A 27,290-nucleotide genomic window follows, 5' to 3' on the forward strand; every position below is an offset into this window, starting at 1 on the left:
GTTTCTATGATTCTATGATTCAGTTAGTTCAACTGGTGTAGGCTGTTGGCTGAACCAGTTTGTTGAGAGTAGAACGATAGAATATGAGGTTCCGTGCATGATGAGCTGCATGCTAACTTTCTGTTGCCTATTAAACTGTCTGGGTGTGGTCATAAAATGAAGACAAAAACACTTTGCTCCTAATAGCATTTGAAAATGAGAGGGTGTGTTCCACACAGACCACGCTCTCAGCCTCCAGGCAGGTTAAAAAATGGTGTTTGTTAGTGGTTTAGCAAAAATTGTTGGCTGCTTTTTTTAAAGTGTGTGAATGAGTTTATGATGCCAGCAGATCCAAGGGAGCGGAGAGATGAAGAATAAAGGAACAATGGGAATGGTTTTATGTTAGTGCAGTATGCTTTACCTGCCTGCTACCTTAGTAACTATGCAGAGAGGTTGGATCAACTCGGTTTGTTCTTACTGGAATGAAGGAGGTTGAGGGGTGACCTGATAGAGGTCTACAAGATGAAAACGTGAATAGGATGGGAATGGAAGGATTCGCACTCCGTAAGTGCACACGGTTTCAGTTTAGGCAGGCATCATGATCGGTGCAGGCTTGGAGGGCCGAAGGGCCTGTTCCTGTGCTGTACTTTTTTTGTTCTTAACTCTGGTAAATCTGACCTAGCTTCAGGCCCCGTTTGAAAGTTGAATTGACAGATCCCTCAACTTGCAAGTAACTGGATGATTCTTGTGTGTTTTGTTGACAGCTGATATTGGTGAATTACTGGAGCAACTGATCGAAGAGATCACTGGTTCACTGTCGGGCCCAGCGAAGGACTTCTACCAGCGAGAGTATGACTTCTTCAACAAGATCACCAATGTTTCTGCTATCATCAAGTAAGACGGCATCCTCTCGTAAACCCTCATGTTCAGAGCTGGAAATTGATGCCATGAATGTTGTAATGCCAGTAAACAGAGAACACTTCAGTTCCAAACATCTTTGTGGAACTATTCATATCACTTTGTGTCCATTAGTCAGGCAGGATGAAGGAACTTGCTTTAGGGTGCACTTAAAACTGCGCAAAGAACATGGACAAAGAAGCAACAGTTGCAAACTCTTAGCAGTGAAGTAGAGTGAGAGGAAGGTCATGTGGAGCATAAAGATCAACACAGAGCAGATGGGCTGAATGGCCTGAATCCATGCTTTGCATTTTATGTAATGCAATTTGAAAAAGGATTCTCTGTTCGATTCATGGACAATCTGTAGAGAGAGGTCAATGTCCTCCACACCTCTAACCTCAGCTCTTATGATCCATGCCGCTACTGTTGCTGAATGGAGTGCCAGGTACCTGTCATTGACGCTGTACTAACTTGGTACACTTCCCTGAGTCTACATCCACAATTCTTTCCATTAGGTTTTGCTACTTTTTTGTTGGTTATAATTTTTGGTGACCTGAATATTTGTGATGAGCCTAATAGTTAGCTCTTTAAAGCTTGCACTTGAGCTAACAAATAATATAAAACCATAGCAAGGCATTTCCCCAAGCTGCAGGCTGAACATGAAGACCCCGATAGCTCAGCAGGTTTATTCAGTGAGTAGGTGAGCCGTGTAGACCAGGACCTTCACTGAAGCTCATCCCCATGTCTGTTCACTGTTCCATTTTCATAAATACTTGAGCTCTAACTCACAAGTCTGTTCACCTATCACCCCCGTGCTTGCTGATCTACATTGGCTCCTGGTCTACCTCCGTTTTAAAATTCCCATCCTTGTTTTCCAATCCCTCCATGGACTTGCGCCTCCCTATCTCTGTGACTTCTGCAACCCTCTGAGATCTCCACACTCCGCCAGTCCTGGTCTGTTACCCAATCCCTGATTTTAATCCAACATTCGTGTCTGCAAGACATAACAGGCTACAAGATGAAGGCATGTAGAATCGCCGGCATCAGTACATCCCTTCCTGATGAGTTCAACGCATCCTATGCCCGTTTTGAGCAAGAGGTCAGCGAGAGCACACCTCCCACCACGGAAACTTCGGCTGAACCAGTATCCGAGGTCACCATCGCAGATGTTAGATCAGTCTTCTCGAAAATCAACCCATGGAAAACGACTGGCCCGGATGGGGTTCCTGGACAAGCACTCAGATCCTGCGCAGACCAGTTGGCGGGGGTATTCGCAGACATCTTTAACCACTCTCTACACCAATCTGAGGTCCCTATCTGTTTCAAGAAGATGACTGTCATCCCTGTACCAAAGAAAAGCCAGGCAGCATGCCTTAATGACTATCGTCTGGCTCTGACATCCATCATTATGAAGTGCTTCGAAAGGTTAGTCATGGCACAAATCAATTCCGGCCTCCCAGATTGCCTGGATCCACTACAGTTTGCCTATTGCCATAACAGGTCCACAGCAGACACCATTTCCCTGGCCCTGCACTCAACCCTGGAACATCCAGATAACGAGGACACTTATGTCAGACTCCTGTTTATTAACTACAGGTCAGACTTCAACACCATTATTTCTGCAAAACTCACCTCCAAATTCCATGGCCTGGGGCTCGGCTCCTCCCTCTGCGACTGGATCCTAGACTTTCTAACCCCCAGACCACAATCAGTAAGGATAGGCAACAATACTTCCTCCACGATCATCCTCAACAACGGTACCCCACAAGGCTGTGTCCTCAGCCCCCTAATATAGTCCTTATATACCGATGACTGTGTGGCCAAATTCCCCTCCAACTCAATTTTCAAGTTTGCTGATGACACCACTGTAATGGATTGGATCTCAAACAGTGATAAGACGGAGTACATGAAAGAGATAGAGAATCTGGTGAACTGATGCGACGACAATAATCTCTCCCTCAATGTCAACAAAACGAAGGAGATGGTCATCGACTTCAGGAAGTATAGTGGAGGAGTAGCCCCTGTCTATATCAATGGGAATGAAGTGGAAATGGTCAAGAGCTTCACGTTTCTAGGTGTCCAGATCACCAATAACCTGTCCTGGTCCCTCCACGCCAACGCTATAGTTAAGAAAACTCACCAATGCCTCTACTTTCTCAGGAGGCTAAGGAAGTTTGGCATGTCCACTATGACTCTCACCAACCTTTACAGATGCACCATAGAAAGCATCCTTTCTAGTTGTATCACAGCTTGGTATGGCTCCTGCTCTGTCCAAGACTGCAAGAAACTACAAAAGGGTCGTGAACGAAGCCCAGTCCATCACTCAAACCAGCCTCTGTCTACACTTCCCATTGCCTCGGAAAAGCAGTCAGCATAATCAAGGATCCCATTCACCCCGGACATTTTTTCTCCACCTTCTTCCATCGGGAAAAAGATACAAAAGTCTGAGGTCACGTACTAACCGACTCAAGAACAGCTTCGTCCCTGCTGCCATCAGACCTTTGATTGGACTTACCTCATATTAAATGATCTATCAGTTAAATTCCTCCTTCTAGCACATAATAAATAGTCTAGTTCAATGTGACAGCATATTAAATAATGCTACGTTTAATTAACTATGACATTCTAAAATATAAATATTTGTGACCTTAAAATGATTAGAATTTGGTTTTTTAATTGTCCGACTTTCATTGTAATCAGCTGCTGGAACAATTCGATCACGATTAGAAACTGAACTCTGCAATAAAGTGGTGACGACAGCGTTTTTTTAACAAGTACTTTTGCAGTAAAATCCACAACACGAGAAGGAAGTTACAAACTTGCATTTAGAAAATAGATTTCTTGCTAAGCGTATTGCAGACTTTAAAAGATGTTTTGGAACTCTTTCTGAAAGCAGATAATTTTAAATTGGGACAGTGATAGGGAACTGATATTTACGAGTCCGTGGGGCTGGGTTTATTGAAGCAGAGTAATCCGTTCACCTTGTTTACTTCCAAAGTAATTCCCAGTTACCTCATTATGATTAGCGTGGCCTCATTACGGGAGGCAATGTTGATGTTTCCAAAAACATCCTTGTCTAAATCTGTAATTGGAAGTTAATGCATTGACTTTCTTTACTAGGTTAGGTGGATTGGCCCTGCTAAATTGCCGCTTAGTGTCCAAGATGTTTAGGTTACATGGATTAGCCATGGGAAATGTGTGGGGTTACGGGGATAGGGCGGGGGAGAGGGCCTGGCGAAGAAGCTCCGTCAAGAGAGTTTGTGCAGACTCGATAGGCCAAATGGCCTCTTCTGCACTGTAGGGATTCTATGATTCCAGTCATCGTATTTGACCTTTCAGCATGTTCCAGCTGCCCCTCTTTGTGAATTCATTGGTGTTAAGGACTGGGAAAATTTGCCTAAAGTTCCACTGGCCCACTATGCTTCATACTGACTTGATTTGATTTATTATTGTCACATGTATTGGTATACAGTGAAAAGTATTGTTTCTTGCGTGCTATGCAGACAAAGCATACCGTTCATAGATAAGGAAAGGACAGAGTGCAGAATAATAGGGGGAGACACTGGGACGTAGACTTTTACTGACAGCAGAGGGAGAGCTATGAGTGTACCTGAAAGAGATCGTCTCACTCCACTTTACAGTCTGTTTTAGCCTTGGCACCTGATTTGCACTGCAGTTGTGCAGGAATGCGATGCTAAGTATGCTGAAACTAAACTTGCAGCGTGAGATATTCTGTCGCTGCAGCTTGAGCAGCAGCAGTGGTGCAGCTTCAATGGAGAGTTCTCCAAGAAAATATTGACAAGCGCAGAGCCTGCCCAAACAGAGCTCTTAAAAATTACCTGTGGTTCCAGATCCGAACATTTTATACTCTGGACTGTCTAGTGCAGGAAGCATGGATCAGTAGAAATCTGATTACAGATAAATGATATTCACCAGGTCCTTATCAGAAAGAGTAATTAACCGGAAAAACAGCAGAAATACTGAGAACACTGTCTCTTACTTCTTTAGGCCATATCCTAAAGGTGACGAGAGGAAGAAGGCTTGTCTGAAGGCATTATCCGAGGTTAAAGTCCAGCCTGGTAAGAGAAACTGACCTTTCCTCATGTTTGTTCAAGCGTCTCAAAGAGCTGTGCAGTATCAGTACTCATTTTGTAACTGTTTCCCCCCTCTCTAAGATTGGTCGTTGGAGGTTTGGGAGCCTTTTACTGTAGTGGACTCAATTGTGTTCCTCGTTTATTAAAATAAAGCTGTAGTAATTAAAAGGAGACCACCAAACCATTGTCCTGTTTTCTTTTGGTTTCAGGTTGTTACCTTCCTAGCAATCCAGAAGCTATTGTCTTGGACATTGACTACAAGTCGGGAACACCCATGCAAAGGTACGTTTGATTTGACACTTAGGACGCCAGTCAGCTACCCTGTTTAAACGCTGAGGCTGACTTTTGTGTTGTGTTGCATATTTGATACTTTGTGAAAGTGCACTTTAATTTTGTCATTTCTCCCTAAGAGTGCTGCACTGTAACCTGTACTTTTAAAATTTCTATTCCATGATGTTTAAATTCTTTGTGTAACAGTGTATGTGTATGTATTTAAACGTGTATGTGTATGTATTTAAACGTGTATATATGTATTTAAACGTGTATATATGTATTTAAACGTGTATATATGTATTTAAACGTGTATATATGTGTTTGCCTCTTGTCACACAGTGCTGCAAAAGCCCCCTACTTGGCAAAGTTTAAAGTGAAACGGTGCGGAGTCTCTGAGCTGGAAAGGGAAGGTCAGTAAAACCATTTGTTCTCTGGGCATTTCCCTTTTCACTCATTATAACATCTGCTTATCGTAAAAAGTTCTTAATGCACCCTACTTACTATGTCCAGGTGATCACGAGATATAACGGTAGGGAAACACCATTGTATTTTCTTTATCATTAAAAGCTTAGAAATGGTTTCCTAACAATGATACGACACTAAAGGAGGCCACTCAGCCATTCTTTTCTTATTCATTCATCGGACATGGGCGTCGCTGGCTGGCCAGCACTTATTGATGTGGAGATGCCGGCGTTGGATGTCCACTTACCTGACGAAGGAGCAGCTCTCCGAAAGCTTGTGTGGCTTTTGCTACCAAATAAACCTGTTGGACTTTAACCTGGTGTTGTGAGACTTCTTACAGCATTTATTGCCCATCCCTAGCTGCCCTTGAGAAGGTGGTGGTGAGCTGCCTTCTTGAATCGCTGCAGTCCATGTGCTGTGGGTTGACCCACAATGCCATTAGGGAGGGAATTCCAGGATTTTGGCCCAGCGGGGCCTCTGTTGCAATCGATTGGCCAGCACACACTTAGCCTAAAGGCTGACCGAGTAGGTGAGGTAGTGAGGTAGCTGAGCTGCCAGTGACAGTGAGACCAAGGCAGAACCTTCCAACAATAGTCAAACATCTGTGCATGCGTGCTCCAAATATCTCTCAATTTGAATGCCAAAATAAATAGTTAATTGATTCTGCACTGTACCAACCTTGTGTATAATTACTATGCTTTGGCCATGTGATCTAAAACCTAACAGGCAGACTTAAAGAGTGAAGCAGCATGTTAATGCAATGAGGAATAATGAATATGATTTCCAGGTCTTCGTTCATGTTCTGGCTGCACTGATGACAGTGCGGAGAGAGATGACTCGGAAAGGATTTGTTGGCAGGCTGCCATCTTCAAAGTTGGTGATGACTGCAGACAGGTAAACTCATTCACCCTTCATTTAATTTCTGTAGTTATATTGCAGCACATAAATTATAACGCCAACTTAACAGGGCTGAAGTCATCAAAACAAGAACCGGTGAACATCCGGTGAGAACCTGCTGACTTTGGAGTAAAAACGATTCTCATTGAGAACTATAGCACCTTTAACATAGACATTCCAAAGAGCTTATCAGACAAACGCTTAACAAACAAAATTTAAAGTTTATTTATTATTGGCACAAACAGGCTTACATTAACACTGCAATGAAGTTACTGTGAAAATCCCCTAGTTGCCACACTCCGGCGCCTGTTCGGGTACACTGAGGGAGAATTTAGCATAGCCAATCCATCCAACCAGCACGTCTTTCGGACTGTGGAAGGAAACCGGAGCACCCGGTTGAAACCCACGCAGACACGGGGAGAACGTGCAGACTCCACACAGACAGTGACCCGAGCCGGGAATTGCACCTGGGTCCCTGGCGCTGTGAGGCAGCTGTGCTAACCACTGGGCCACCCCAAGTAAGGAGATATTAGTAGGGTGAGGTGATGGAGGGTTTTGAAAACAAGGATGAGAATTCTAAAATCGAGATGTTGCCTGAAGTAATTCTCATGAAGGACCTTTGCACATCCAGAGTATACAATAAGGCACAGCACAAATCCAAGTTTGGTCACTTATTATTCTTTAGAAAGTGACATTTAAACTCAGCGATTTGTAGTTAAGAGTTTTTTCCACCTGCCTTAAACATTTTGGATCTGATCAGCCATTAGAGAGTAATTTTGTCCTTGTGTACATGGATGCTGCACTAAAGCAAAATGTTGCCAAACACAGGTCAGCTACATGTTTCACAACCCTGTTGTTGGGAAGGCCAGTATATTGTCCAAATAGAATACAAGCTAACTGAATGAGATAATGGCCAGTGACCACAATAAACCAGCAATGCACAATCCGTTTTGGTGGGTAAGAATTCAGAAAGACAAACTGAGTCAAGTATCAACTGTATTATTTTTTGCACGGGAGCTACGTTTAGAAATATGATTTTTCTAAACCCTCTCTGCATCTTTTGTTTTATGTTTCTGTTTTAGTATTAACCTTCACTAGAAAAAAGTCGATTAAATTTTCATTGTGCATAATTGTAGCAATTCAATACTGTTTTACTTGAAATGCTTTTGTTTGGTTAGTTTCTAACAGTTTTAATTTTTGGTGTTGCCTGGCTTTCAAAATGTGCTCTCTGTATGTATGTGTGTGTGTGTCCACAGGATATGCTGGCGTTACAGATTATTGGTCTTTTCAAGAACATTATTCAGCTGGTTGGCCTGGATCTCTTTGTCTTTCCCTATAGAGTGGTGGCGACAGCACCAGGGGTATGTCCTACATGATAGAATGATATTGAAAATGTTACTGTTTACTTCCCGTGATAATCAGTAAACTTACGCTGTAGCCATATTCAATATGGTTATTCAATCATCCAGTTACACAATAAAAGCTCAAAATAGAACGACAGCTATACTGTTATTGTGTGAAAAGCTAACCTTGAAACATTGGCACATTGGGTGGCACGGTGGCACAGTGGTTAGCACTGCTGCCTCACAGAGCCAGCGACCCGGGTTCGATTCCAGCCTTGGGTAACTGTGTGGAGTTTGCACGTTCTCCCCGTGTCTGCGTGGGTTTCCTTCAGGTGTTCCGGTTTCCTCCCACAGGCCAAAGATGTGCAGGTTAGGTGGGTTGGCCACGCTGAATTGCTCCATCGTGTCAGGGAGTTTAGCAGGATAAATGCATGAAGTTACGGGGATAGGGCCTGGGTAGGATTGTTGTCTGTGCAAGCCCGATGGGCCGAATGGCCTCTTTCTGCACCGTAAGGATTCTATGATCACAAAATTACATATTCATGGATTTGATAAAGCATAAAATCAAGAAACAATCGTACCTCAGTAGTAAAGTAAAGTTTATTTATTAGTCACAAGTAAGGCTTACGTTAACACTGCAATGAAGTTACTGTGAAATTACCCTAGTCGCCACAGCCCTGAGCCTGTTCAGGTCAATGCACCTAACCAGCATGTCTTTCAGACTGTGGGAGGAGATCGGAGCGCCCGGAGGAAACCCAGGTAGACACGGAGAGAACGTGCAGACTCTGCACAGACAGTGACTCAAGCCGGGAATCGAACCTAGGTCCCTGGTGCTGTGAAGCAGCAGTGCTAACCAATGTGCCACCTTGCCGCCCCTAGGTTATCTCTTAAACCTAGACTAAATTTCAGCAAATTGAGAGTTCTTTTCAACGTTAGAACCTGTGCTTAAAATAATTTAGCTTTTTTTTTGCAAGCATACTTCCTTTTCAACAATTTGCTTGCTCCAATGTATTGTGTTTCACAATGGAAGTTAGGATTCCTGTGGTCCTAGGGGCTGATATTTAACAGTGTGCAACAATAATGGGCAGTCATGTCTGTCACACAACCGTTGTTTGTTTCCCAATATATTAGGCAGGTGAATGAGACTGGCTGCTGGTAACAAGCATTTGTAAAAGCCAACCCTATAGTATTTATTATAATAGAGACAGAAAATACTGGATCAACTCAGCAGGTCTGTCAGCAACTGTGGAGAGAGAATGTTTCAAGGCAGCATTGAAGAGGGGTAGAAATGTGATAGATTATAGAGTTGGAGAGTGGATTGGGAGAGATGGGGCGACAAAATAGAAGGTCAAACTTAGGTCGGAGCTAAGGAGCGATTGACAAAGATGTCATGGACACAACACTAAGGGAGTGTTAATGATAGCATTGAGGAATAAAGAAGGTGCTGACAGTGGCATAAAGGTAAGATAGCAAAATGTGTTAATAGGAGAACAAAGGTCAGTGCTGTGTGCAAACAAAACTGAAGAACAAGTGACAGATAACCCTGTGGGGAAAGGGGGCGGCGTTGGGGGGTGTTTGCATTGAGACAAAGCACAGGGGAAAAAAAACATAGAGATCAAGAAGGAGGGGAAAGTTACCTGTCTTAAGTAATCAAACGCATTGTTGCGTTCAGAAAGCTGTAACCTGCCTAATCGGAAGAGGAAGCGTTTACCATTGGGGTTACTATCAACTTATATAAATGACCGTACAGGAACGGAGTTCTCAGGTGGGTGTTCATTGTAAGCAGATTTTAAGTTTGACGGCAGTTTAATTTTTCAGTGTGGAGTTATTGAATGCATCCCTGACTGCAAGTCACGTGATCAGCTGGGCCGGCAGACGGACTTTGGGATGTATGATTACTTCAGGAACCAGTACGGAGACGAATCAACTTTAGCATTCCAGAAGGTAAAGTCAGGGCATCACTACAGTTAAATACGTTGGCTGTAAATTGGGAAAAGGAAACTGTTACAGTTGATTGTTGCACAGAAACAAATGTTCTTTTCTCTAGAAAGGAGAAGGCCAAGGAAGTGACGTAATAGAGTTCGGTAAACTTATGAACTGGTTCAATAGGATAGATGTAGAGATGCTTCCACTTGTGGGAGAGTCCAATATTGGGACACACAAATATAAGGTATTGATTAACAAACCCAATAGGGAATTCAGGGAAAAACTTCTTTACCCGGAGAATGATGAGAAGGTGAAACTTGCTACCATAAGGTTTAGTCGTGGTGAGTAATATGCATTTGATGGGAAGCTCGATGAAATAGGGTGGGAGGGGACTTGAGTGGAGTATAAACACTGGCATGGACCCGTTGAACCAAATGGCCTATATCAGCTGTAAATTCTTTCAATGTGACCACACCTGTTTGATCCAGGGTTATTAGAATGGCAGGAATTGGTCCCACTGAGAGTTCACAGCTCTCTGTAAAGGATCTGTGTGGGTGGCACAATGGTTAGCACTGCTGCCTCACAGCGCCAGGGACCCGAGTTCAATTCCAGCCTCGGGTCACTGACTCTTGGTAAGATGCTCCTTGGAGAGTCGGCGCAGACTCGATACACTCACCTGATGAAGGAGCAGCGAGCGCTCCGAAAGCTCGTGATTCCAAATAAACCTGTTGGATTTTAACCTGGCGTTGCAAGACTTCTTACTGTGCCCACCCCAGTCCAATGCCGGCATCTCCACATCATCTCCCTCTTTTGCCACACCTAGTGGTGCACAAAGGTAGATTTTCATCTGTTAGTGAGTTTTCCTGGAACGGGTCACTAACCCGTCACCAGAGCCTTATAGATTGAGGAATGCCATTCTGCATCAAGCATTGCCAACCTAGAATCCCTCTTGTTCTTCCCACCTGCCTTTGGCATGTAGGAAGGATTGTGCAGGTTGATGCACACCTTCCTTGACCATCAAGTCCTGGGGTGGGACTCGAATCTGAAGCTTGTGGCTCAGAGATAGGAACATTACCCCGTGCGCCACTAGACCTCCCCAACGCAAGTATATCTTGTCTTAAATGTGGAGACCAAGCTGCATACAGTACACCAGATGTGTTCTTACCAAAACCCTGTACAATTATAGCAAGGCCTTTTTATTCCAGGACTTTAATTCCCTTGCAGTAAAGGCCAAAAGTCCCCCATCATCAACATCCTGGGCATTACCATTCACTAGAAACTGAACTGGGCCAGCCATATAAATGCAGTCGCTACAAGAACAGGCCAGAGACTGGAAATTTTGTTGCTTGTACCTTATCTCCTGACTCTCCCATGTCTGTCCACTATCTATGCGGCACAAGTCAGGAGTGTAATGGAATACTCGGCAGTTGCCTGGATGAGTGCAGAGTCAACAAGACAAAAACAACTTGACACCATCCAGGGCATCTACTTGATTGGCATCCCATCCACTACCTTAAATATTCATTCCCTCCACCATTGGCACAGTGTGGCAGTGGTGCAGGATGTACCACAGCAACTTGTCATTTGACAATGCCTTCCAAACCCTCTGCTCTCTACCACCTAGAAGGACAAAGGTCACACATTATTTGAGAATGTCATAACCTGCACGTTTCCCCTGAGTCACTCACCACCCTAACTTGGAACGATATCACTGTTCCTTCTGTATCACTGGAGCAAAATTCTGGAACTCCTTTCCTAACAACACTCTCGGTGTATCTACACCTCAGGGACAGCAGCAGTTCAATGAAGCAGCTCACCACCACCTTCTCAAGAGTGATTGGGGATGGGCAATGAATGCTGGTGACACCCACATCGCATCAACAAATAAAATATCAACAGAGCATTGGAAAAAGAAGAGATTCAAAAATGAATTGGAGGGGAGAGGAGAGAGATTGAATTTTGGGTGTAGACATATCTAATTTAATGCATATTTTGATAACTAAACACAGAAGGAAAACCTGATGTAGCAAAATGTTCCAGTAATGTTTGAATTAATTTATAAGCCAGGCACAGAAAATGGATGCAGCTATATTTCGAAAGCCCCGGGGTACATTCAATATAAGTTGAATAAGTCTGGTGTGATTAGTTCTTTGGCCTCACTCTACACTCTGTGGAGCATTGCAAGTCGATGAAAATTGACCGCTAGATAGACTGCTGGAGGGGGCCAAACTTAGTCCTGCAACTTAAGTTTTCTATCTGCTAACATTCACCCCCCGCCCCCCCACCGTGCAAAAGCTGAAGATGCATATCTCTGCTCTCTTAAGAATTTCAATCCTGACACACCCAGCTTAACCAGGTGCTCAGTGAATATTATAAACAAAAAAGTTGTTATATTTATCAAGAACTGCAGTCAAGGTGATCTTTTATAGGAAGGGAAGACTAGTCTTACTAATAAACTAGGACGATGTTCATTGATCATCTGTTTTACAGTGAACATTTTCTGTCTTTCTTGAAGGCACGGTATAATTTTATCCGCAGCATGGCTGCGTATAGTCTCCTTCTCTTCCTGCTGCAAATCAAAGACCGACACAATGGGAACATCATGCTGGACAGGAAAGGTCATCTCATCCACATAGGTCAGTGCTCATCCTGAACAAAATCTCTTCAGCGTCAAATGACGAGATGGTTGATTTTTTTTTTTACCTTGCTAATCCCCCTGACACTACAGGGCATAAATTGCATGGCCAATCCACCTAATCTTTGGATTGTGGGAGGAAACCCATGCAGACACGGGGATAACGTGCAAACTGCACACAGAGGGCCCGATTTTACCAAAACGGGCATGAAATCGCGGTAAAGTTGGGCGTCGGGCCTTTAACGCGATCTGCACCCGATTCCGAGCAGATCGCGGCTTTACCGACACCCGATTCGGGCGCGGGTCCAGCCCACGCCCGAATCGGGCGGCCCGACAATTTAAATGCATTGCCGGAGTGGCTGCATACTTCAAACACCGAGACTGTCATCATTCACCTCAGCGGAACGCAACAGTGCCACACTTTCTTTGCACCATCTGTTCAGGGCACTGATGTAGAATGAAACGACCAGGGTAAATGCCAAAGATTTGTGATATGAGCCGTGTTCGTCCCGAAGGAGTAAATAGAAGGATAAATAACCTTGAGTTATTCATTTGGATCTGGGTTGTCTCTTGGTACCCCGGCGAGGATGATGTGTTTTTTTTGCACTGCTGAAGCAGCTTTACATTGATAATTCCCACTGCTTGTTCAAGTTCACTCAGTTGACCAGTGGAACGCTGAGGTGAATGATGACAGTCTTGGTGTTTGAAGTATGCAGCCACTCCAGCGGAGGGAATCGTTCCTCCGGTGGGGAGGAGGGATCGGCCGCAGACTGGCAGCGGAACCCCCCCCAGAGGATGATACATCACACCTGCCCCCATCTCTCACCCCCCCAGAGGATGATACGTCGGATCTATTTGACGCCCGGATTCGGCACTTAGACTCAAAATAGTAAAATTCCCTCCAGAGAGTGACCCAAGCCAGGAATTGAACCCACATCTCTGACGCTGTGAGAAGATGTGTCCACGCTGGGAGACCAAATCACAGGACCATCGTAGTCATTATTAAATCCATAGTTTTAAAGCTGCAGGAATGCTTTAATTGTAACTTTGGTAGTTGTCTTTATTTGCTTTCTATTGCCGTACTGGTGTAATCAGTCCATTGGAAAGCCACTACTGGCCACTCCCAGCCAGTGGTTGAGCAGCGGTTGTGAACAGTATTTGTACTGCATTCCTCAGCAATGAAAATTCTTCAGGGAAAGGGGGAAGGGGTGTGCATGAGGGAATTAATTACTTTACGGAGCAGTATCATGAGTCATTCCTCGCCTCACAGCCATAAGTCTGAGCCTGACACATTAATATATAATGTAAACGGTTGGGATCCCAGTGCAGATCCCTGCCGTACCCCAGTAATCACTGCCTGCCAGTCGAAAAAAGACCCATTTATGCTAACTCGTTGCTCCCTATCTGCTAACCGGCTTTCTATCCATCTCAAGACATTACCTACAATCCCATGCGCTTTAACTTTACATAGTAGTCTGCTATGTGAGACCTTGTCAAAAGCCTTCTGAAAGCCTAAATAAAGCACATCCACCAGTTCGCCTTGGTCAACTCTCCTTGTGCAGGAATCTCAAGGAGTTGGTTTGCAGGTGCAGCAGGTAATTAAGAAGACAAATGGAATTTTGTTCTTCATTGCGAGAGGGATAGAGTTTAAAAACAGCGAGGTTATGTTGCTGCTGTATAAGGTGCTGGTGAGGCCATACCTGGAGTACTGTGTACAGTTTTGGTCTCCTTACTTGAGAAAGGATATACTGGCACTGGATGGGGTGCAGAGGAGATTCACTAAGTTGATTCCGGAGTTGAGAGGGTTGGCTTATGAGGAGAGACTGAGTAGACTGGGGCTATACTCATTGGGATTCAGAAGAATGAGGGGAGATCTTATAGAAACATATAAGATTATGAAGGGAATGGATAAGATAGAAGCAGGGAAGTTGTTTCCACTGGCAGGTGAAATCAGAACTATGGGGCATGGCCTCAAAATAAGGGGGATCAGATTTAAGTTGAGGAGGAACTTCTTCACACAAAGGGTTGTGAATCTGTGGAATTCCCTGCCCAGTGAAGCAGTTGAGGCTACCTCATTGAATGTTTTTAAGGCAAGGATAGATACATTTTTGAACAGTAAAGGAACTAAGGGTATGGTGAGCGGGTGGGTAAGTGGAGCTGAGTCCACGAAAAGATCAGCCATGATCTTATTGAATGGCGGAGCAGGCTCGAGACGCCAGATGGCCTACTCCTGCTCCTAGTTCTTATGTTCAACTCTACTAGTTACATCCTCAAAGAATTCCAATAGATTTGACAAGCATGATTTTCCCATGTTGACTTTGTCTGCTTTCCAAATGTTGAGCTATAAAATCCTTGATAATGGACTCTAGCAGCTCCCCTAGACATTAGGCTCATTGGTCTATAGTTCCCTGTTTTCTCTTACTTTCCTTTTTGAATCGTGGACTTACATTAGCTACCCTTCAATCTGTAGAAACCAATCCAGAGTCCAAAGAATTTTGAAAAATGACTACCAATGGATCTACCATTTCCAGGGCCACTTCCTTAAGTACTCTGGGCTGAAGATAATCAGGCCTGGAGATTTATCCACCTTCAATCCCATCAATTTTCCCAAAACCATTTCTTTACTAATGCTGATTTCCTTCAGCTCCTCACTAAAACTTGTTTCTCTCGGAATGCCTGGTACATTATACATGTCTTCCTTTGGACACACTATTCATTGTCTTACCTCATTGGGTTGAGAGTATACAGCTACATCAGGTAAATAACAACTGAGCCCTTGTGGATTTAGCTTGGTCTGGAACATCCTTAATGTTAACAGATTTCAATATTTTTCAGATATCTCAGTAGCTAAAACTAAATTACTGCAATGAACTGATATTTATCTTGGAGGGAGACCTGATGACTGTTGATATAATTGAACCGTGCTGGTTTTTGCAGATTTTGGTTTTATGTTTGAGAGCTCGCCTGGTGGCAATCTTGGCTGGGAGCCTGACATCAAGCTAACCGATGAGATGGTGATGATCATGGGAGGGAAGATGGAGGCCACACCCTTTAAATGGTTCATGGAGATGTGTGTTAAGGGATATTTAGCAGTCAGGTAAGAACCCTATGCAAACACTTAATATTGCCTGGTTTACACTAGACACATGGGAACACCACCACCTGGAGGTTCCTCTCCAAGCCTGACCATCCTGACTTGTATATATCGACCGTTCCTTCACTGTCGCTGGGTCAAAATCCTGGAACTCCCTCCCGAACAAATACTGAGTTGTATCTACACCACATGGACTGCAGTGGTTCAAGAAGATGGCCCACCACCTCCTTCTCAAGGGCAATTAGGGATGGGCAATAAATGCTGGCCTTGACAGCGAAGCCCACATTTCTTGAGTTAATGTTTTGTGAGGTGTTTTTAGATTTTCGAGAACCATGGTTCCATTTAAATGGTTGGCAATATTCAAAAGAAAAGTCCCCTCCATTACGAAAGCATTAGCAGTTATATAGAAAGAAATATAGAAACCCTACAGTGCAGAAGGAGGCCATTCGGCCCATCGAGTCTGCACCGACCACAATCCCACCCAGGCCCTACCCCCACATATTTACCCGCTAAGCCCTCTAACCTACGCATCTCCGGATTCTAAGGGGCAATTTTTAACCTGGCCAATCAACCTAACCAGCACATCTTTGGACTGTGGGAGGAAACCGGAGCGCCCGGAGGAAACCCACGCAGACACGAGGAGAATGTGCAAACTCCACACAGACAGTGACCCGAGCCGGGAATCGAACCCGGGACCCTGGAGCTGTGAAGCAGCAGCGCTAACCACTGTGCTACCGTGCGTTCTTATGTACTGCACTGCAGATAGGCCAGATCAGTTTGCGTTTAATAGGATTGGCCTCTGCAATATGTTGCTGATGCAGATATCCAGACGTGTACATCTCTGCAAGTTGCCAATTTGGTTAGAGCGTTGGTAACTAGAAAACATGAATTTAAGAATCGGCGGAGCAGTTCGGAGAATTATTTTTCCTGTCCCATCAGAATCATCGGGAGAAGTTGAATTCAGAGCAGCGTTTAAAAAGAAAGTAGATAAATATTTAATAGAATCCCTAAAGTACAGAAAGAGGCCATCCGGCCGATCGAGTATGCCTCGAATCTTCGAAAGAGCATCCTCCCCTGCCCTTTCCCCGTAACCCTGTGCATTTAGCATGACCAATCCACCTGTGAATGTCTCATGAGATGAACACAGAATCACAGAATGATTATAACACTAGACACCATTCAGCCCATCATGTCTGTGCTGGCTCTCAACAGGAACAATTTACTTAGTGCCAATCCCTGGGCTTCTCACTATAGTCCTGCACATTGTCCATGTTCAGATAATAATCCAGTTCCCATCCAAAAGTCTTGATTGAATATTCCTCCAGCATTCTCTCAGGCAGGGCATTATAGATCCCAACCACTCGCTGCATGAAAAGGTTTTCCTCATGGTGGCACAGGAGTTAGCAGTGCTGCCTCACAGCTCCAGAGGCCTGGATTCCATTCCCTGCTTGGGTCATTGTGTGGAGTTTGCACGTTCTCCCCGTGTCTGCGTGGGTTTCCTCTGGGTGCTCCAGTTTCCTCCCACAGTCCAAAGATGTGCGGGTTAGATGCATTGGCCATATTAAATTACCACGTAGTGTCCCGGGATGTGTAAATTAGATGGGTTAGTGGGGTAAAGATGTGGGATTTCAGGGATAGGACCTGGGTGGGATTGTGGTCGGTGCAGGCTCAATGGGCCGAGTGGCCTCCTTCTGCACTGTAGGGATTCTATGGTTTCATGTCCCCACTGATTATTTTGCCAATTACTTTAAATCTGTGTCCTCTCAATCTCCACACTTTCACAAGTCACAAAATCCCTACAGTGCAGAAGGATGCCATTCGGCCCATCGACAACAATCCCACCCAGGCCCAACCCTGCAACCCAATGTATTTACCCTGCTAATCCCCCTGACACTCGGGGGCAATTTATCATGGCCAATCAACCTAATCTGCAGATCCTTGGTCTGTGGGAGGAAAGCGGAGCACCCGGAGGAAGCCCACGCAGACACGGGGAGAACGTGCAAACTCCATGCAGACCGTTACCCAAGGCTGGAATCGAACCCAGGTTGGCGCTGTGAAGCAGCAGCACTAACCACCAAATTTTAAAAATAAATAAATGTAACGGGCAGAGGGAAAGGTCTGCGGAACGGACTGAGTGAGTGAGCAATGCTTTCAATGAGAGGCCACGGGCACAATGGACTGGAAAGCTTCTCTCTGCGCTGTAAGATTCTGATTCTATTGATACAGGTTCTGCCACCTGGTGATACACTGCTTGTGATCCATAAATTAACTGGGTGTGAATTATAAATCTCTATTCTATGTTAGGAAACTTTCTTGTTCTAACATGTGAATGCCTTGGTATATATATCTTTGCGGTTTCAAGCTGAACTGTATCACCCTCCTAGGATTACTGGGTGTTTCTCTGATAGCGCAGCATGTTTGGACAAGTTACAGCTAACCTGTACGGATTGGAAGCAGTTCCCTGCACTGTGGGTTAATCAGGCTCGGCTGAGGAGCTGGCGAGGGTGATCTCATTCACTCGTTGCCTCGGGCACCTGATGGGCAAAACTGTTTATGAGTTACCACTTCACGAATGAAGAGCAGATTCTGACCCCCAGGGAACTGTGCCCAAGAGGTGTCTTCGTTGTCGGGTAGAAATAGAGGCGTTTCCATTTGGGGGGAGAGTCTACAACTAGGAGCCATAAATACAAGATTGAATTATTGAATAGAATCGCTGCAGTGCAGAAGGAGGCCACTTGAGCCTGCACCGACTCTCCGACAGAGCCCACCACCCTGCCCTATCCTCGTAACCCCACACATTTACCATGGTCAATCCACCTAACCTGCACATCTTTGGACTGTGGGAGGAAACCCACACGCAATGGTCACCGATCAATCCAATTAGGAAACGCCGAGAAGTTTCGATAATCAGAAAGTGCTTAGAATGTGGAATTCTCACTGCCACATGCAATAATTGAAGCAAATAGCATTGGTGCCTTCAAGGTGAAATACATGAGGGAGAATGGAATAGGATATGCAGATAGGGTTAGGTGAAGGAGGATATGAGGAGGCTCATTCAAACAAAAGAAATAGGAACCAGATTAGCCCCTAGAACTTGTCTGCCATTCAGTTAGCTCCATATTCCTGCCTGCCCCCCATAACCCTCAACTGCCTTGTCGATCAAAAATCCACCACAGTCTTGAATATATTCGATGAGCATGGTACATTGGGGAGAGCATGCAGACGCTACGACAATGGTCACCAGGCAAGAGTGTTCTCTTCCTGTTGGGGAACGCTTCAGCGGTCACGGGCATTCGGCCTCTGATCTTCGGGTAAGTGTTCTCCAAGGGGGCCTTCACGACACACGACAACGCAGAGTCGCTGAGCAGAAACTGATAGCCAGGTTCCGCACACATGAGGACGGCCTCAACCGGGATATTGGGTTCATGTCACACTATCTGTAACCCCCACGACTTGCCTGGGCTTGCAAAATCTCACTAACTGTCTTGGCTGGAGACAATACACATCTCTTTAACCTGTGCTTAACCCTCTCTCCACTCACATTGTCTGTACCTTTAAGACTTGATTACCTGTAAAGACTCGCATTCCAACCATTATTTTGTAAATTGAGTTTGTGTCTTTATATGCCCCATTTGTGAACTGAAATCCCACTCACCTGATGAAGGAGCAGTACTCCGAAAGCTAGTGGCTTGTGCTACCAAATAAACCTGTTGGACTTTAACCTGGTATTGTGAGACTTCTTACTGTGTTTACCCCAGTCCAACGCCGGCATCTTCACATCATATATTCGATGACCCGGCCTCCACACCTGTCTGGGGAAGAGAATTCCAAACACTTACGGCCCTCTGAGAGAAGACATTCCTCCTCACCTCCATCTTAACTGGGAGGCCCCTTATTTTGAAGCTTTGCCCTCCCTTAGTTCTAGATTTCCCACAAGGGAAACAGCTTCTCAATATCTCTACCATGTCCAGCCCCCCCAAAATCCTGTGTTTCAATAAGATCACCTCTCATTCTTCTAAACTCCAATGTGTTTTGGCCCAATCTGCTCCGGTGGAGCATAAACACTCACATGGATCAGATGGGCTGAATGGCCTGTTTCTGCATTGATAATTTCAATGTAACATTTAAGAAGCCAAAGCATTTGAGAAAGGGAGAGGAAATTGGATGGTAAATGATTTACCTGCTGTCAGTCCCAGTTAATGCTGAAACCGATTTAGTTTAGGAAACCGATTTAATTAGGAAGAAAGCTGTGAAACAGGACTTGTGTTCCCACTTGGTTTATTTTGTTGATGTTTAATGTGTGGACCACTTGGACCTCTGGTGACTATTAATGTTCTCATTCTTAAGGCCTTACATGGATGCAGTGGTATCACTTGTCACACTCATGTTGGATACTGGACTTCCTTGTTTCCGAGGACAGACTATCAAGCTTCTGAAGTAAGAGCTTTAGCTTTTTGTTGTGCGTGTTTGATATAATTTAAACCTATCACATTTTGGAGCTTGCAAGTATCTTCAAAATTCCCTTAACATTTGTCAAAAAGATGTTAATCCTATTGTATGACTTCAGTGAGAAAACATAAAGTCCATTTGAATTTGTGCATTCAGTCTAATGTTCGGCCTATGCGCTCGCACTATTTTTAAGTCACACATTTAACACTTTGTCATCATAAGAACATAAGAAATAGGAGAGGAGTAGGCCATCTAGCCCCTCGAGCCTGCCCCGCCATTCAATAAGATCATGGCTGATCTGAAGTGGATCAGTTCCACTTACCCGCCTGATCCCTATAACCCCTAATTCCCTTACCGATCAAGAATCCATCTATCTGTGATTTAAACATATTCAACTTAGATGTGGCAGCTGTTCCGTTGCCCAGAATGGAAATTTTGAGATTTTTATTTGCATTTTCCTCCTGTGATTCAGGCAAAGATTCAACCCGAATGTTAGCGAGAGAGAGGCAGCAAACTTCATCATGAAAGTCATTCAGAACTGCTTCCTGAGCAACAGGTAGGTGATTTTTGTTTTCCCATTCCCGAGATTCTCTTCTCTCTTGTTGTGCAGTATTGGGCCGGTTACGTCTGGGCCTGGTTCGCTTGATTCCTCCCACAATCTTTCATTGGGAGAAGCACGTGGCTCTGTACATTCACAATTAGTCATGGAGTCTGCCATACCCTTCCTCCAGGATAAGGGAAGGTGAATAAGTCACCCCCGAGCTGTATTCAGCAGGCTTCTGGGTTGGAGTTGGTAACGTCCTGGGCAACACGGTGGCACAGTGCCTCACAGCGCCAGGGACCCGGGTTCGATTCCAGCCTTGGGTCACTGTCTGTGCAGAGTCTGCACGTTCTCCCCGTGTCTGCGTGGGTTTCCTCCGGGTGCTCCGGTTTCCTCCCACACTCCAAAGATGTGCGGGTTAGGTGGATTGGCCATAGTAAATTTCCCCTTAGTGTCCCAAAATTTGTAGGTTAGGCGGATTAACGAGAGTAAATACGTGGGGTTACAGGGCCTGGGTGGGCTGTTCTGTGGGAAAGTCAGTGCAGAGTCGATGGGCCATATGGCCTCCGCCTGCACTGTAAGGATTCTATGATGAAGGAAAAATAGATGCAAGAGATCTGTAAACAAGGCAAAACGTGCATTGACTGAAATGTTGTCAATTACTTTTCAGGAGTAAGACATACGACATGATTCAGTACTACCAGAACCAGATCCCTTACTGATGACGAACTTGAACTTCCCCTGTTGCTTCCTGAAGATAAGAAAGTGTGTCCATGCTGTTATCACTACTGTATAATTCTTGCACTTTTTAGCCTCAGTTTGTGTTAGCTGTCTTTAACGGCTGTATCTTAAACTGTACTTTGGGGACCTCACAACAATCACTTGTTACAAAAAGGATATTCAATCACTCTTTGCGATTAGAGAACATAGAATATGTGTCAAATCATAGCTGAAGCATTAATTGCACTATTTGTGTTTTGTCTGTGATGTTAGGATGATGAAATTGAAATATTAAAGTTGTATGTGGAGATATTATTTTTCTGTAGTGTATGTAAATGTGCTATACAGATATGTTTAAATCTATAATGTGAATAAAGTAGTTGAATTGGTTTGGTGTTGTGTGATGCCTTCAGTTTGTGGCCCTTTTCTGGAGAGGACAGTGATGTCCAGTCAGTTTAACATCCCAGCAATCGGTTAAAAAGCCAAAGGGGTGGAGTCGGGTGGGGTATGAGGATCATTTTAGTTACTCAGTGAGTTATGCTGTGGAATGCATGGCCCGCATACAGAACGCTTGTAATTTTCAAAAGGGAGTTGGATCTCTGAAAAGGAGCAACCTACAGGGCTTTGGGGAAAGAGTAAGGGGAGTCGGATTGTGCTTTCAAAGAGAAAAATGGCCATCGTATAGCCTGCACAATTTTAAAGTAATGTTGTCTGTTGTACACCCAGTACAGAGATGGGAAAACGGCCAGATTTTTGTCGTGTGACACAAGTCCATGTTGTTCGGCTGAAAATAACCTGTCAGGTCCAATGGGGTCACCTGCTGGACAGGGTGTAACCTGCAGGAGCTCCTCTTGTGGAGACATGACCTTGGAGATTCCACATTCTCAACTGGCAAGCTGGCTGAAAAAGGATTTTTGATTTGATTTATTGTTGTCACATGTAATGGGATACAGTGAAAAGTATTGTGACTCGTCCGTTATACGGACAAAGCATACCGTTCATAGGGTGCATAGGGGAGAAGGAAAGGGGAGGATGCAGAATGTAGTGTTACAGTCATAGTTAGGGTGTAGAGAAAGATCAACTTAATATGTGATAGGTCCATTCAAAAGTCTGACGGCAGCAGGGAAGAAGCTGTTCTTGAGTTGGTTGGTATGTGAACTCAAACTTTTGTATCTTTTTCCTGACGGAAGAAGGTGGAAGAGAGAATGTCCTGGGTGCGTGGGGTCCTTCATTATGCTGGCTGCTTTTCCGAGGCAGTGGGAAGTGTAGATGGAGTCGATGAATGGGAATAGAGGGATACGAAAGAATGGTCTAGTGGGCACAGGAGTGGCGCAGGCTTGGAGGGCCGAAGGGCCTGTTCCTGTGCTGTATTGTTCTTTGTTCTTTGAGGCTGGTTTGCATGATGGATTGGGATACTGTAGTGGATCAGGGGTCGCTACACATCTGACAGTTTAGGCACTCTCTTCACAATTAAAGGCAGAATGCTGCAGAAGCTGGAAATCTGAAATATAATCAGAAAATACTGGAAACTCTCCGATCAGTCCCCGCTTGTTGAGGAAGAGTTAAAATTTCCGATCAATGACTTTTCATCAGAAGTGACACTTGGCTTTACTTTTCTGGAAGATCTCACGTGGTTAGCGCTGCTGCCTCACAGCGCCAAGGACCCGGGTTCGATTCCCAGCTTGGGTCACTGTCTGTGTAGAGTTTGCACATGCTCCCCGTGTCTGTGTGGGTTTCCTCCGGGTGCTCCAGTTTCCTCCCACAGTCGGAAAGACGTGCTGGTTAGATGCATTGACCGGAACAGGTGCCAGAGTGTGGCAACTAGGGGAAATTCACAGTAACTTCATTGCAACGTTAATGTTAGCCTTACTTGTGACTAATAAATAAACTTTAACCTTTACTCAATGGATCTCTTTCGAAAAGACTACCATAATATTTTGTGATTACCTGTTCCCAGCCATTGCTAGGAACCTGCAGTGGCAGAGAAGCACAAATCAGTTGAAACACCAACTTCCTGTCACGAAAGCTCAATTTATTTGCGTTCGAACCTAAAGAGTTAAACCCAAGTTTGAAAAGCATTCATTCCAGGATTGCAGTTTTCTTGTTAAACTGCTTTTATTCTTGCTTCTGTTGACACGCTACATCAAAAAGAGATAGTGATCTTGAAATGGATCCTTTGCTTTTTACTCCCTTGATCAGGTACGAAGACAGATCCTGGTTTCGAGCCTGACGTGATTGTGCGCCCGGATGGGGGGGGGAAAAGCAAAATGGGGATGGGGCAGAGATGGGAAGAGGTGTATCTGTTAAAACTGTTCAGTTGCAGTCGATCGTAGCTGGAGGGTAAAGAACTGCGCTGATTCTCCCAGAAGAAGAAGCAGAGGTTTCATATAATTGTTCAGACACGACCAGGAGACGTAATTACTCTGGTCTGGTTCTCTAATGAGTCACCTTCCCCTTTGTCTTACACCTCAACGCCTATTGTCCTAATTATGAGCTTTGCTGTAACAACGTAATCGACCTGTGTTCTCTGAAAAAGTGTCAATAATGAATCCCATCACCCAACTAAAGCTTAAAGCGCAATCATTACGGCTTTATGCCAACTTCATATTTATTAGAACAGGTTTTCCCTGATGCTGTCAGAGCTTTGCATGTGCTAATTTTTACCAAAAGTAGCTGATTGCTTGCTCTGACACAGAGCGAGCAACAAATAATTAATTATGAAACCAAAAGAGAAAATGCTGGAAAATCTCAGCAGGTCTGGCAGCATCTGTAAGGAGAGAAAAGAGCTGACGTTTCGAGTCCAGACGACCCTTTCTCTCCTTACAGATGTTGCCAGACCTGCTGAGATTTTCCAGCATTTTCTCTTTTGGTTTCAGATTCCAGCATCTGCAGTAATTTGCTTTTATCCAGTTTTTTAAAATAATTATGCGCTGATTTACACCGACATTTAATAACTTTCCAATCATAGAAATGGTAGAATTTTCCTCAAAAAGTTGTTTGAGGCTGGGGGTCTCTATATTTACCCTTGTTAATTCCCAGTTACTGGAAGTTACTACTGACAGTCTGATCCCGGAGCAGACCCAGCTCAACAGATCCAAACATTTTTGTTTAGAAACGAGGATGGACAGAGTCATGGGACTGGGTGGCTCGGTGGCACAGGGGTTAGCACTGCTGCCTCACAGCGCCAGGGACCCAGGTTCGATTCCCGGCTTGGGTCACTGTCTGTGCCGAGTCTGCATGTTCTCCTCGTGTCTGCATGAGTTTCCTCTGGGTGCTCCGGTTTCGTCCCACAGTCCGAAAGATGTGCTGGTTAGGTGCATTGGCCTTTTCCCTCAGTGTACCCGAACAGGTGCCAGAGTGTAGCGACTAGGGGATTTTCACAGTAACTTCATTGCAGTGTTAATGCAAGCCTACTTGTGACTGATAAATAAACTTTATTTACCCCACTAATCCCCCTAACCTACACATCTTTGGTAACTAAGGCAATTTAGCATAGCTAATCCACCTAACCAGCACATCTTTGGAGTGTGGGAGGAAACCGGAGCACCCGGAAGAAACCCACGCAGACACAGGGAGAATGTGCAAACTCCACACAGACAGTGACCCGAGGCTGGAATTGAACCTGAGTCCCTGGCACTATGAGGTAGCAGTGCTAACCACTTGGCCGCCCATAAAGTTACACTCTAATGTTCTCAGTAAGTACACAGTCCATGTAAACCAATCGGCAAAAATGTGGTCAGACACCTCGCAGTCTGAAACTAAGTGACAGATGCCACCCAAAACAACTTCTGTGGAGTTCTCATCAAGTCCCCCAGAGGCTTGTCACACTGTGAGTCAACTGGTCTCATTGAAACTCTGACATTCACAGGTTGCACCCTCTGCAATGATACAAGTCACTGGGCCTGATATCACACCCTAAACCCATGCTAGCCTGGCTGCACCTATGTGAGCACATTCGCATTATTGCAATTGCAAGTCGTCAGGGGGTAACCATTGACCAGAAACTGAACTGGACCTGCCATCTGAATACTGTGGCTGCAACAGCAGGTCAGAGGCTGCTCTGGGGGAATTCTCATTGTCCTGTGGGTGAGGAACACTGGCTGCTGGAAGCACACATTCAGAATTTAACCACCAATAGTCATTGAATCCGGCAGAGACTTGGATTTCCGATATATGCTACTACCAGGCAAGACTGACTTGGCTACATGGCAAGCTCAGGTAGTTACCCGTGTAATCTCCATTGCTGAATAGAAAGACATGTTACTGAAGCTTTTCAACTCGCTCTCATCAGGACAAATGCAAGAATGCCGAATTTCAAACTCAATGTATACAGTAAGTCGAGAGAGAAACAGGGTTAGCATTCGAATATGCTACAGATAGTCAACATCTTTTCCCAAAGGTAGGAGAGTCAAAAACTAGAGGGCCATAGGTTTAAGGTGAGAGGATAGAGATACAAAAGGGTCCAGAGGGGCAATTTTTTCACACACGATGGTGAGTGTCTGGAATGAGCTGCCAGAGGCAGTAGTAGGGGCAGGTACAATTTTATCTTTGGGTAAGATGGGTATAGAGGGAGATGGGCCAAATGGGGGCAATTGAGACTGGCTTAGTGGTAAAAACTGGGCGGCATAGGCAAGTTGGGCCAAAGGGCCTGTTCCCGTGCTGTAAACATTTTCCGAATCGAAGGGAGGTAAAAATGTTTTTAAATTAATTCAGGGAATGTGTGGGCTTCGCTGGCTGGGCCAGCTTTTATTGTCCATCTCTAATTGCCCTCGAGAAGGTGGTGGTGAGCTGCTTCTTGAACTGCTACAGCCCCTAATGTGTAGGTACACCCACAGTGCTGTTAGGAAGGGAGTTCCATGATGTTGACCCGGCGATATATTTCCTAAACAGGATGGTGAGTGACGCGGAGGGGAACCTCCAGGTGATTAGACCATAAGACATAGGAGCAGAATTAGGCCACTCGGCCTCTTGAGTCTGCTCCACCATTCAATCATGGCTGATACTTTTCTCATCTCCATTCTCCTGCCTTTTCCCCATAACCCCTGATCTCCTCATTAATCAAGAACCCATCTATCTCTGTCTAAAAGACAGTCAATGACCTGGCCTCCACAGCCTTCTGTGGCAAAGAGTTCCACAGATTCACCACTCTCTGGCTGAAGAAATTCCTCCTCATCTCTGTTTTAAAGGATCGTCCCTTTAGCCTGAGGTTGTGCCCTCTGGTTCTAGTTTTTCCTACTAGTGGAAACATCCTCTCCACGTCCACTCTATCCAGACCTCGCAGTATCCTGTAAGTTTCAATAAGATCCACCAGGTGCTTCCAGGGTGCTCCCAGATATCTGCTTCGCTTGTCCTTCTAGATGGTAGTGTTCGTGGGTTTGGAAGGTCCCACCTAAGGAACCTTGATGAGTTCCTGCTGTGCATCTTGCAGGTGGTACACTCAGCTACCATTGTTTGTCAGTGGTGGAGTGAGTGAATGTGGGCGGGATCTATCGAGTGGGCTGCTTTGTCCTGGATGGTGTCGAGCTTCTTGAGTGTTGGAGCTGCACTCATCCAGAGGAGTGGGGAGTATTCCATCACACTCCTGGCTTGTGCCTTGTAGATGGTGGACAAGATTTGATAGGTCAGGAGGTGAGTTATGCACCACAGGATTCCTGGCCTCTGACCTGCTCTTGTAGCTATAGTATTTATATGCCTGGTCCAGTTCAGTTTCTGTTCAATGGTCACCCCCCAGGATGTTGATAGTTGGAGATTCAGCGATTGTGATGCCAAGGAGTGATGGTGAGGTTCTCTCTTGTTGGAGATGGTCAGTGCCTGGCACCTGTGATGGGTTTTGTGTTGTTGAAGTGGGGGGAGAGGGAGGAAGAACAAAAGGGAAGATATGGTATAGAATAGGGAGCAGGAGAGATTCAATGATAAAGATGACATACAAAAGTTGACATTTGTTTGGGAATCCAGTTTTATTCATGTTTTATCATGTATC

General features: G+C 44.9%; 1 protein-coding gene across 1 annotated transcript in view; it reads left to right on the plus strand.

Moving 5' to 3' along the window:
* The window catches only part of pi4kab (phosphatidylinositol 4-kinase, catalytic, alpha b), a 161,843-nt gene extending 140,144 nt beyond the window's left edge, over positions 1–21,699 (plus strand). Inside the window, exons 44-55 of the mRNA XM_078227246.1 lie at positions 744–873; positions 4,885–4,955; positions 5,180–5,252; positions 5,583–5,653; positions 6,493–6,599; positions 7,859–7,963; positions 9,764–9,889; positions 12,387–12,507; positions 15,444–15,603; positions 19,948–20,037; positions 20,522–20,605; positions 21,261–21,699. Coding sequence (XP_078083372.1) covers positions 744–873; positions 4,885–4,955; positions 5,180–5,252; positions 5,583–5,653; positions 6,493–6,599; positions 7,859–7,963; positions 9,764–9,889; positions 12,387–12,507; positions 15,444–15,603; positions 19,948–20,037; positions 20,522–20,605; positions 21,261–21,312 — 1,190 coding nt within the window. The 3' untranslated portion in view covers positions 21,313–21,699. The remainder of the gene's footprint in view (positions 1–743; positions 874–4,884; positions 4,956–5,179; positions 5,253–5,582; positions 5,654–6,492; positions 6,600–7,858; positions 7,964–9,763; positions 9,890–12,386; positions 12,508–15,443; positions 15,604–19,947; positions 20,038–20,521; positions 20,606–21,260) is intronic.
* Positions 21,700–27,290: the final 5,591 nt, after the last annotated feature.

Source organism: Mustelus asterias, chromosome 13, assembly GCF_964213995.1.
Source record: "Mustelus asterias chromosome 13, sMusAst1.hap1.1, whole genome shotgun sequence".
Classification (NCBI taxonomy): domain Eukaryota; kingdom Metazoa; phylum Chordata; class Chondrichthyes; order Carcharhiniformes; family Triakidae; genus Mustelus; species Mustelus asterias.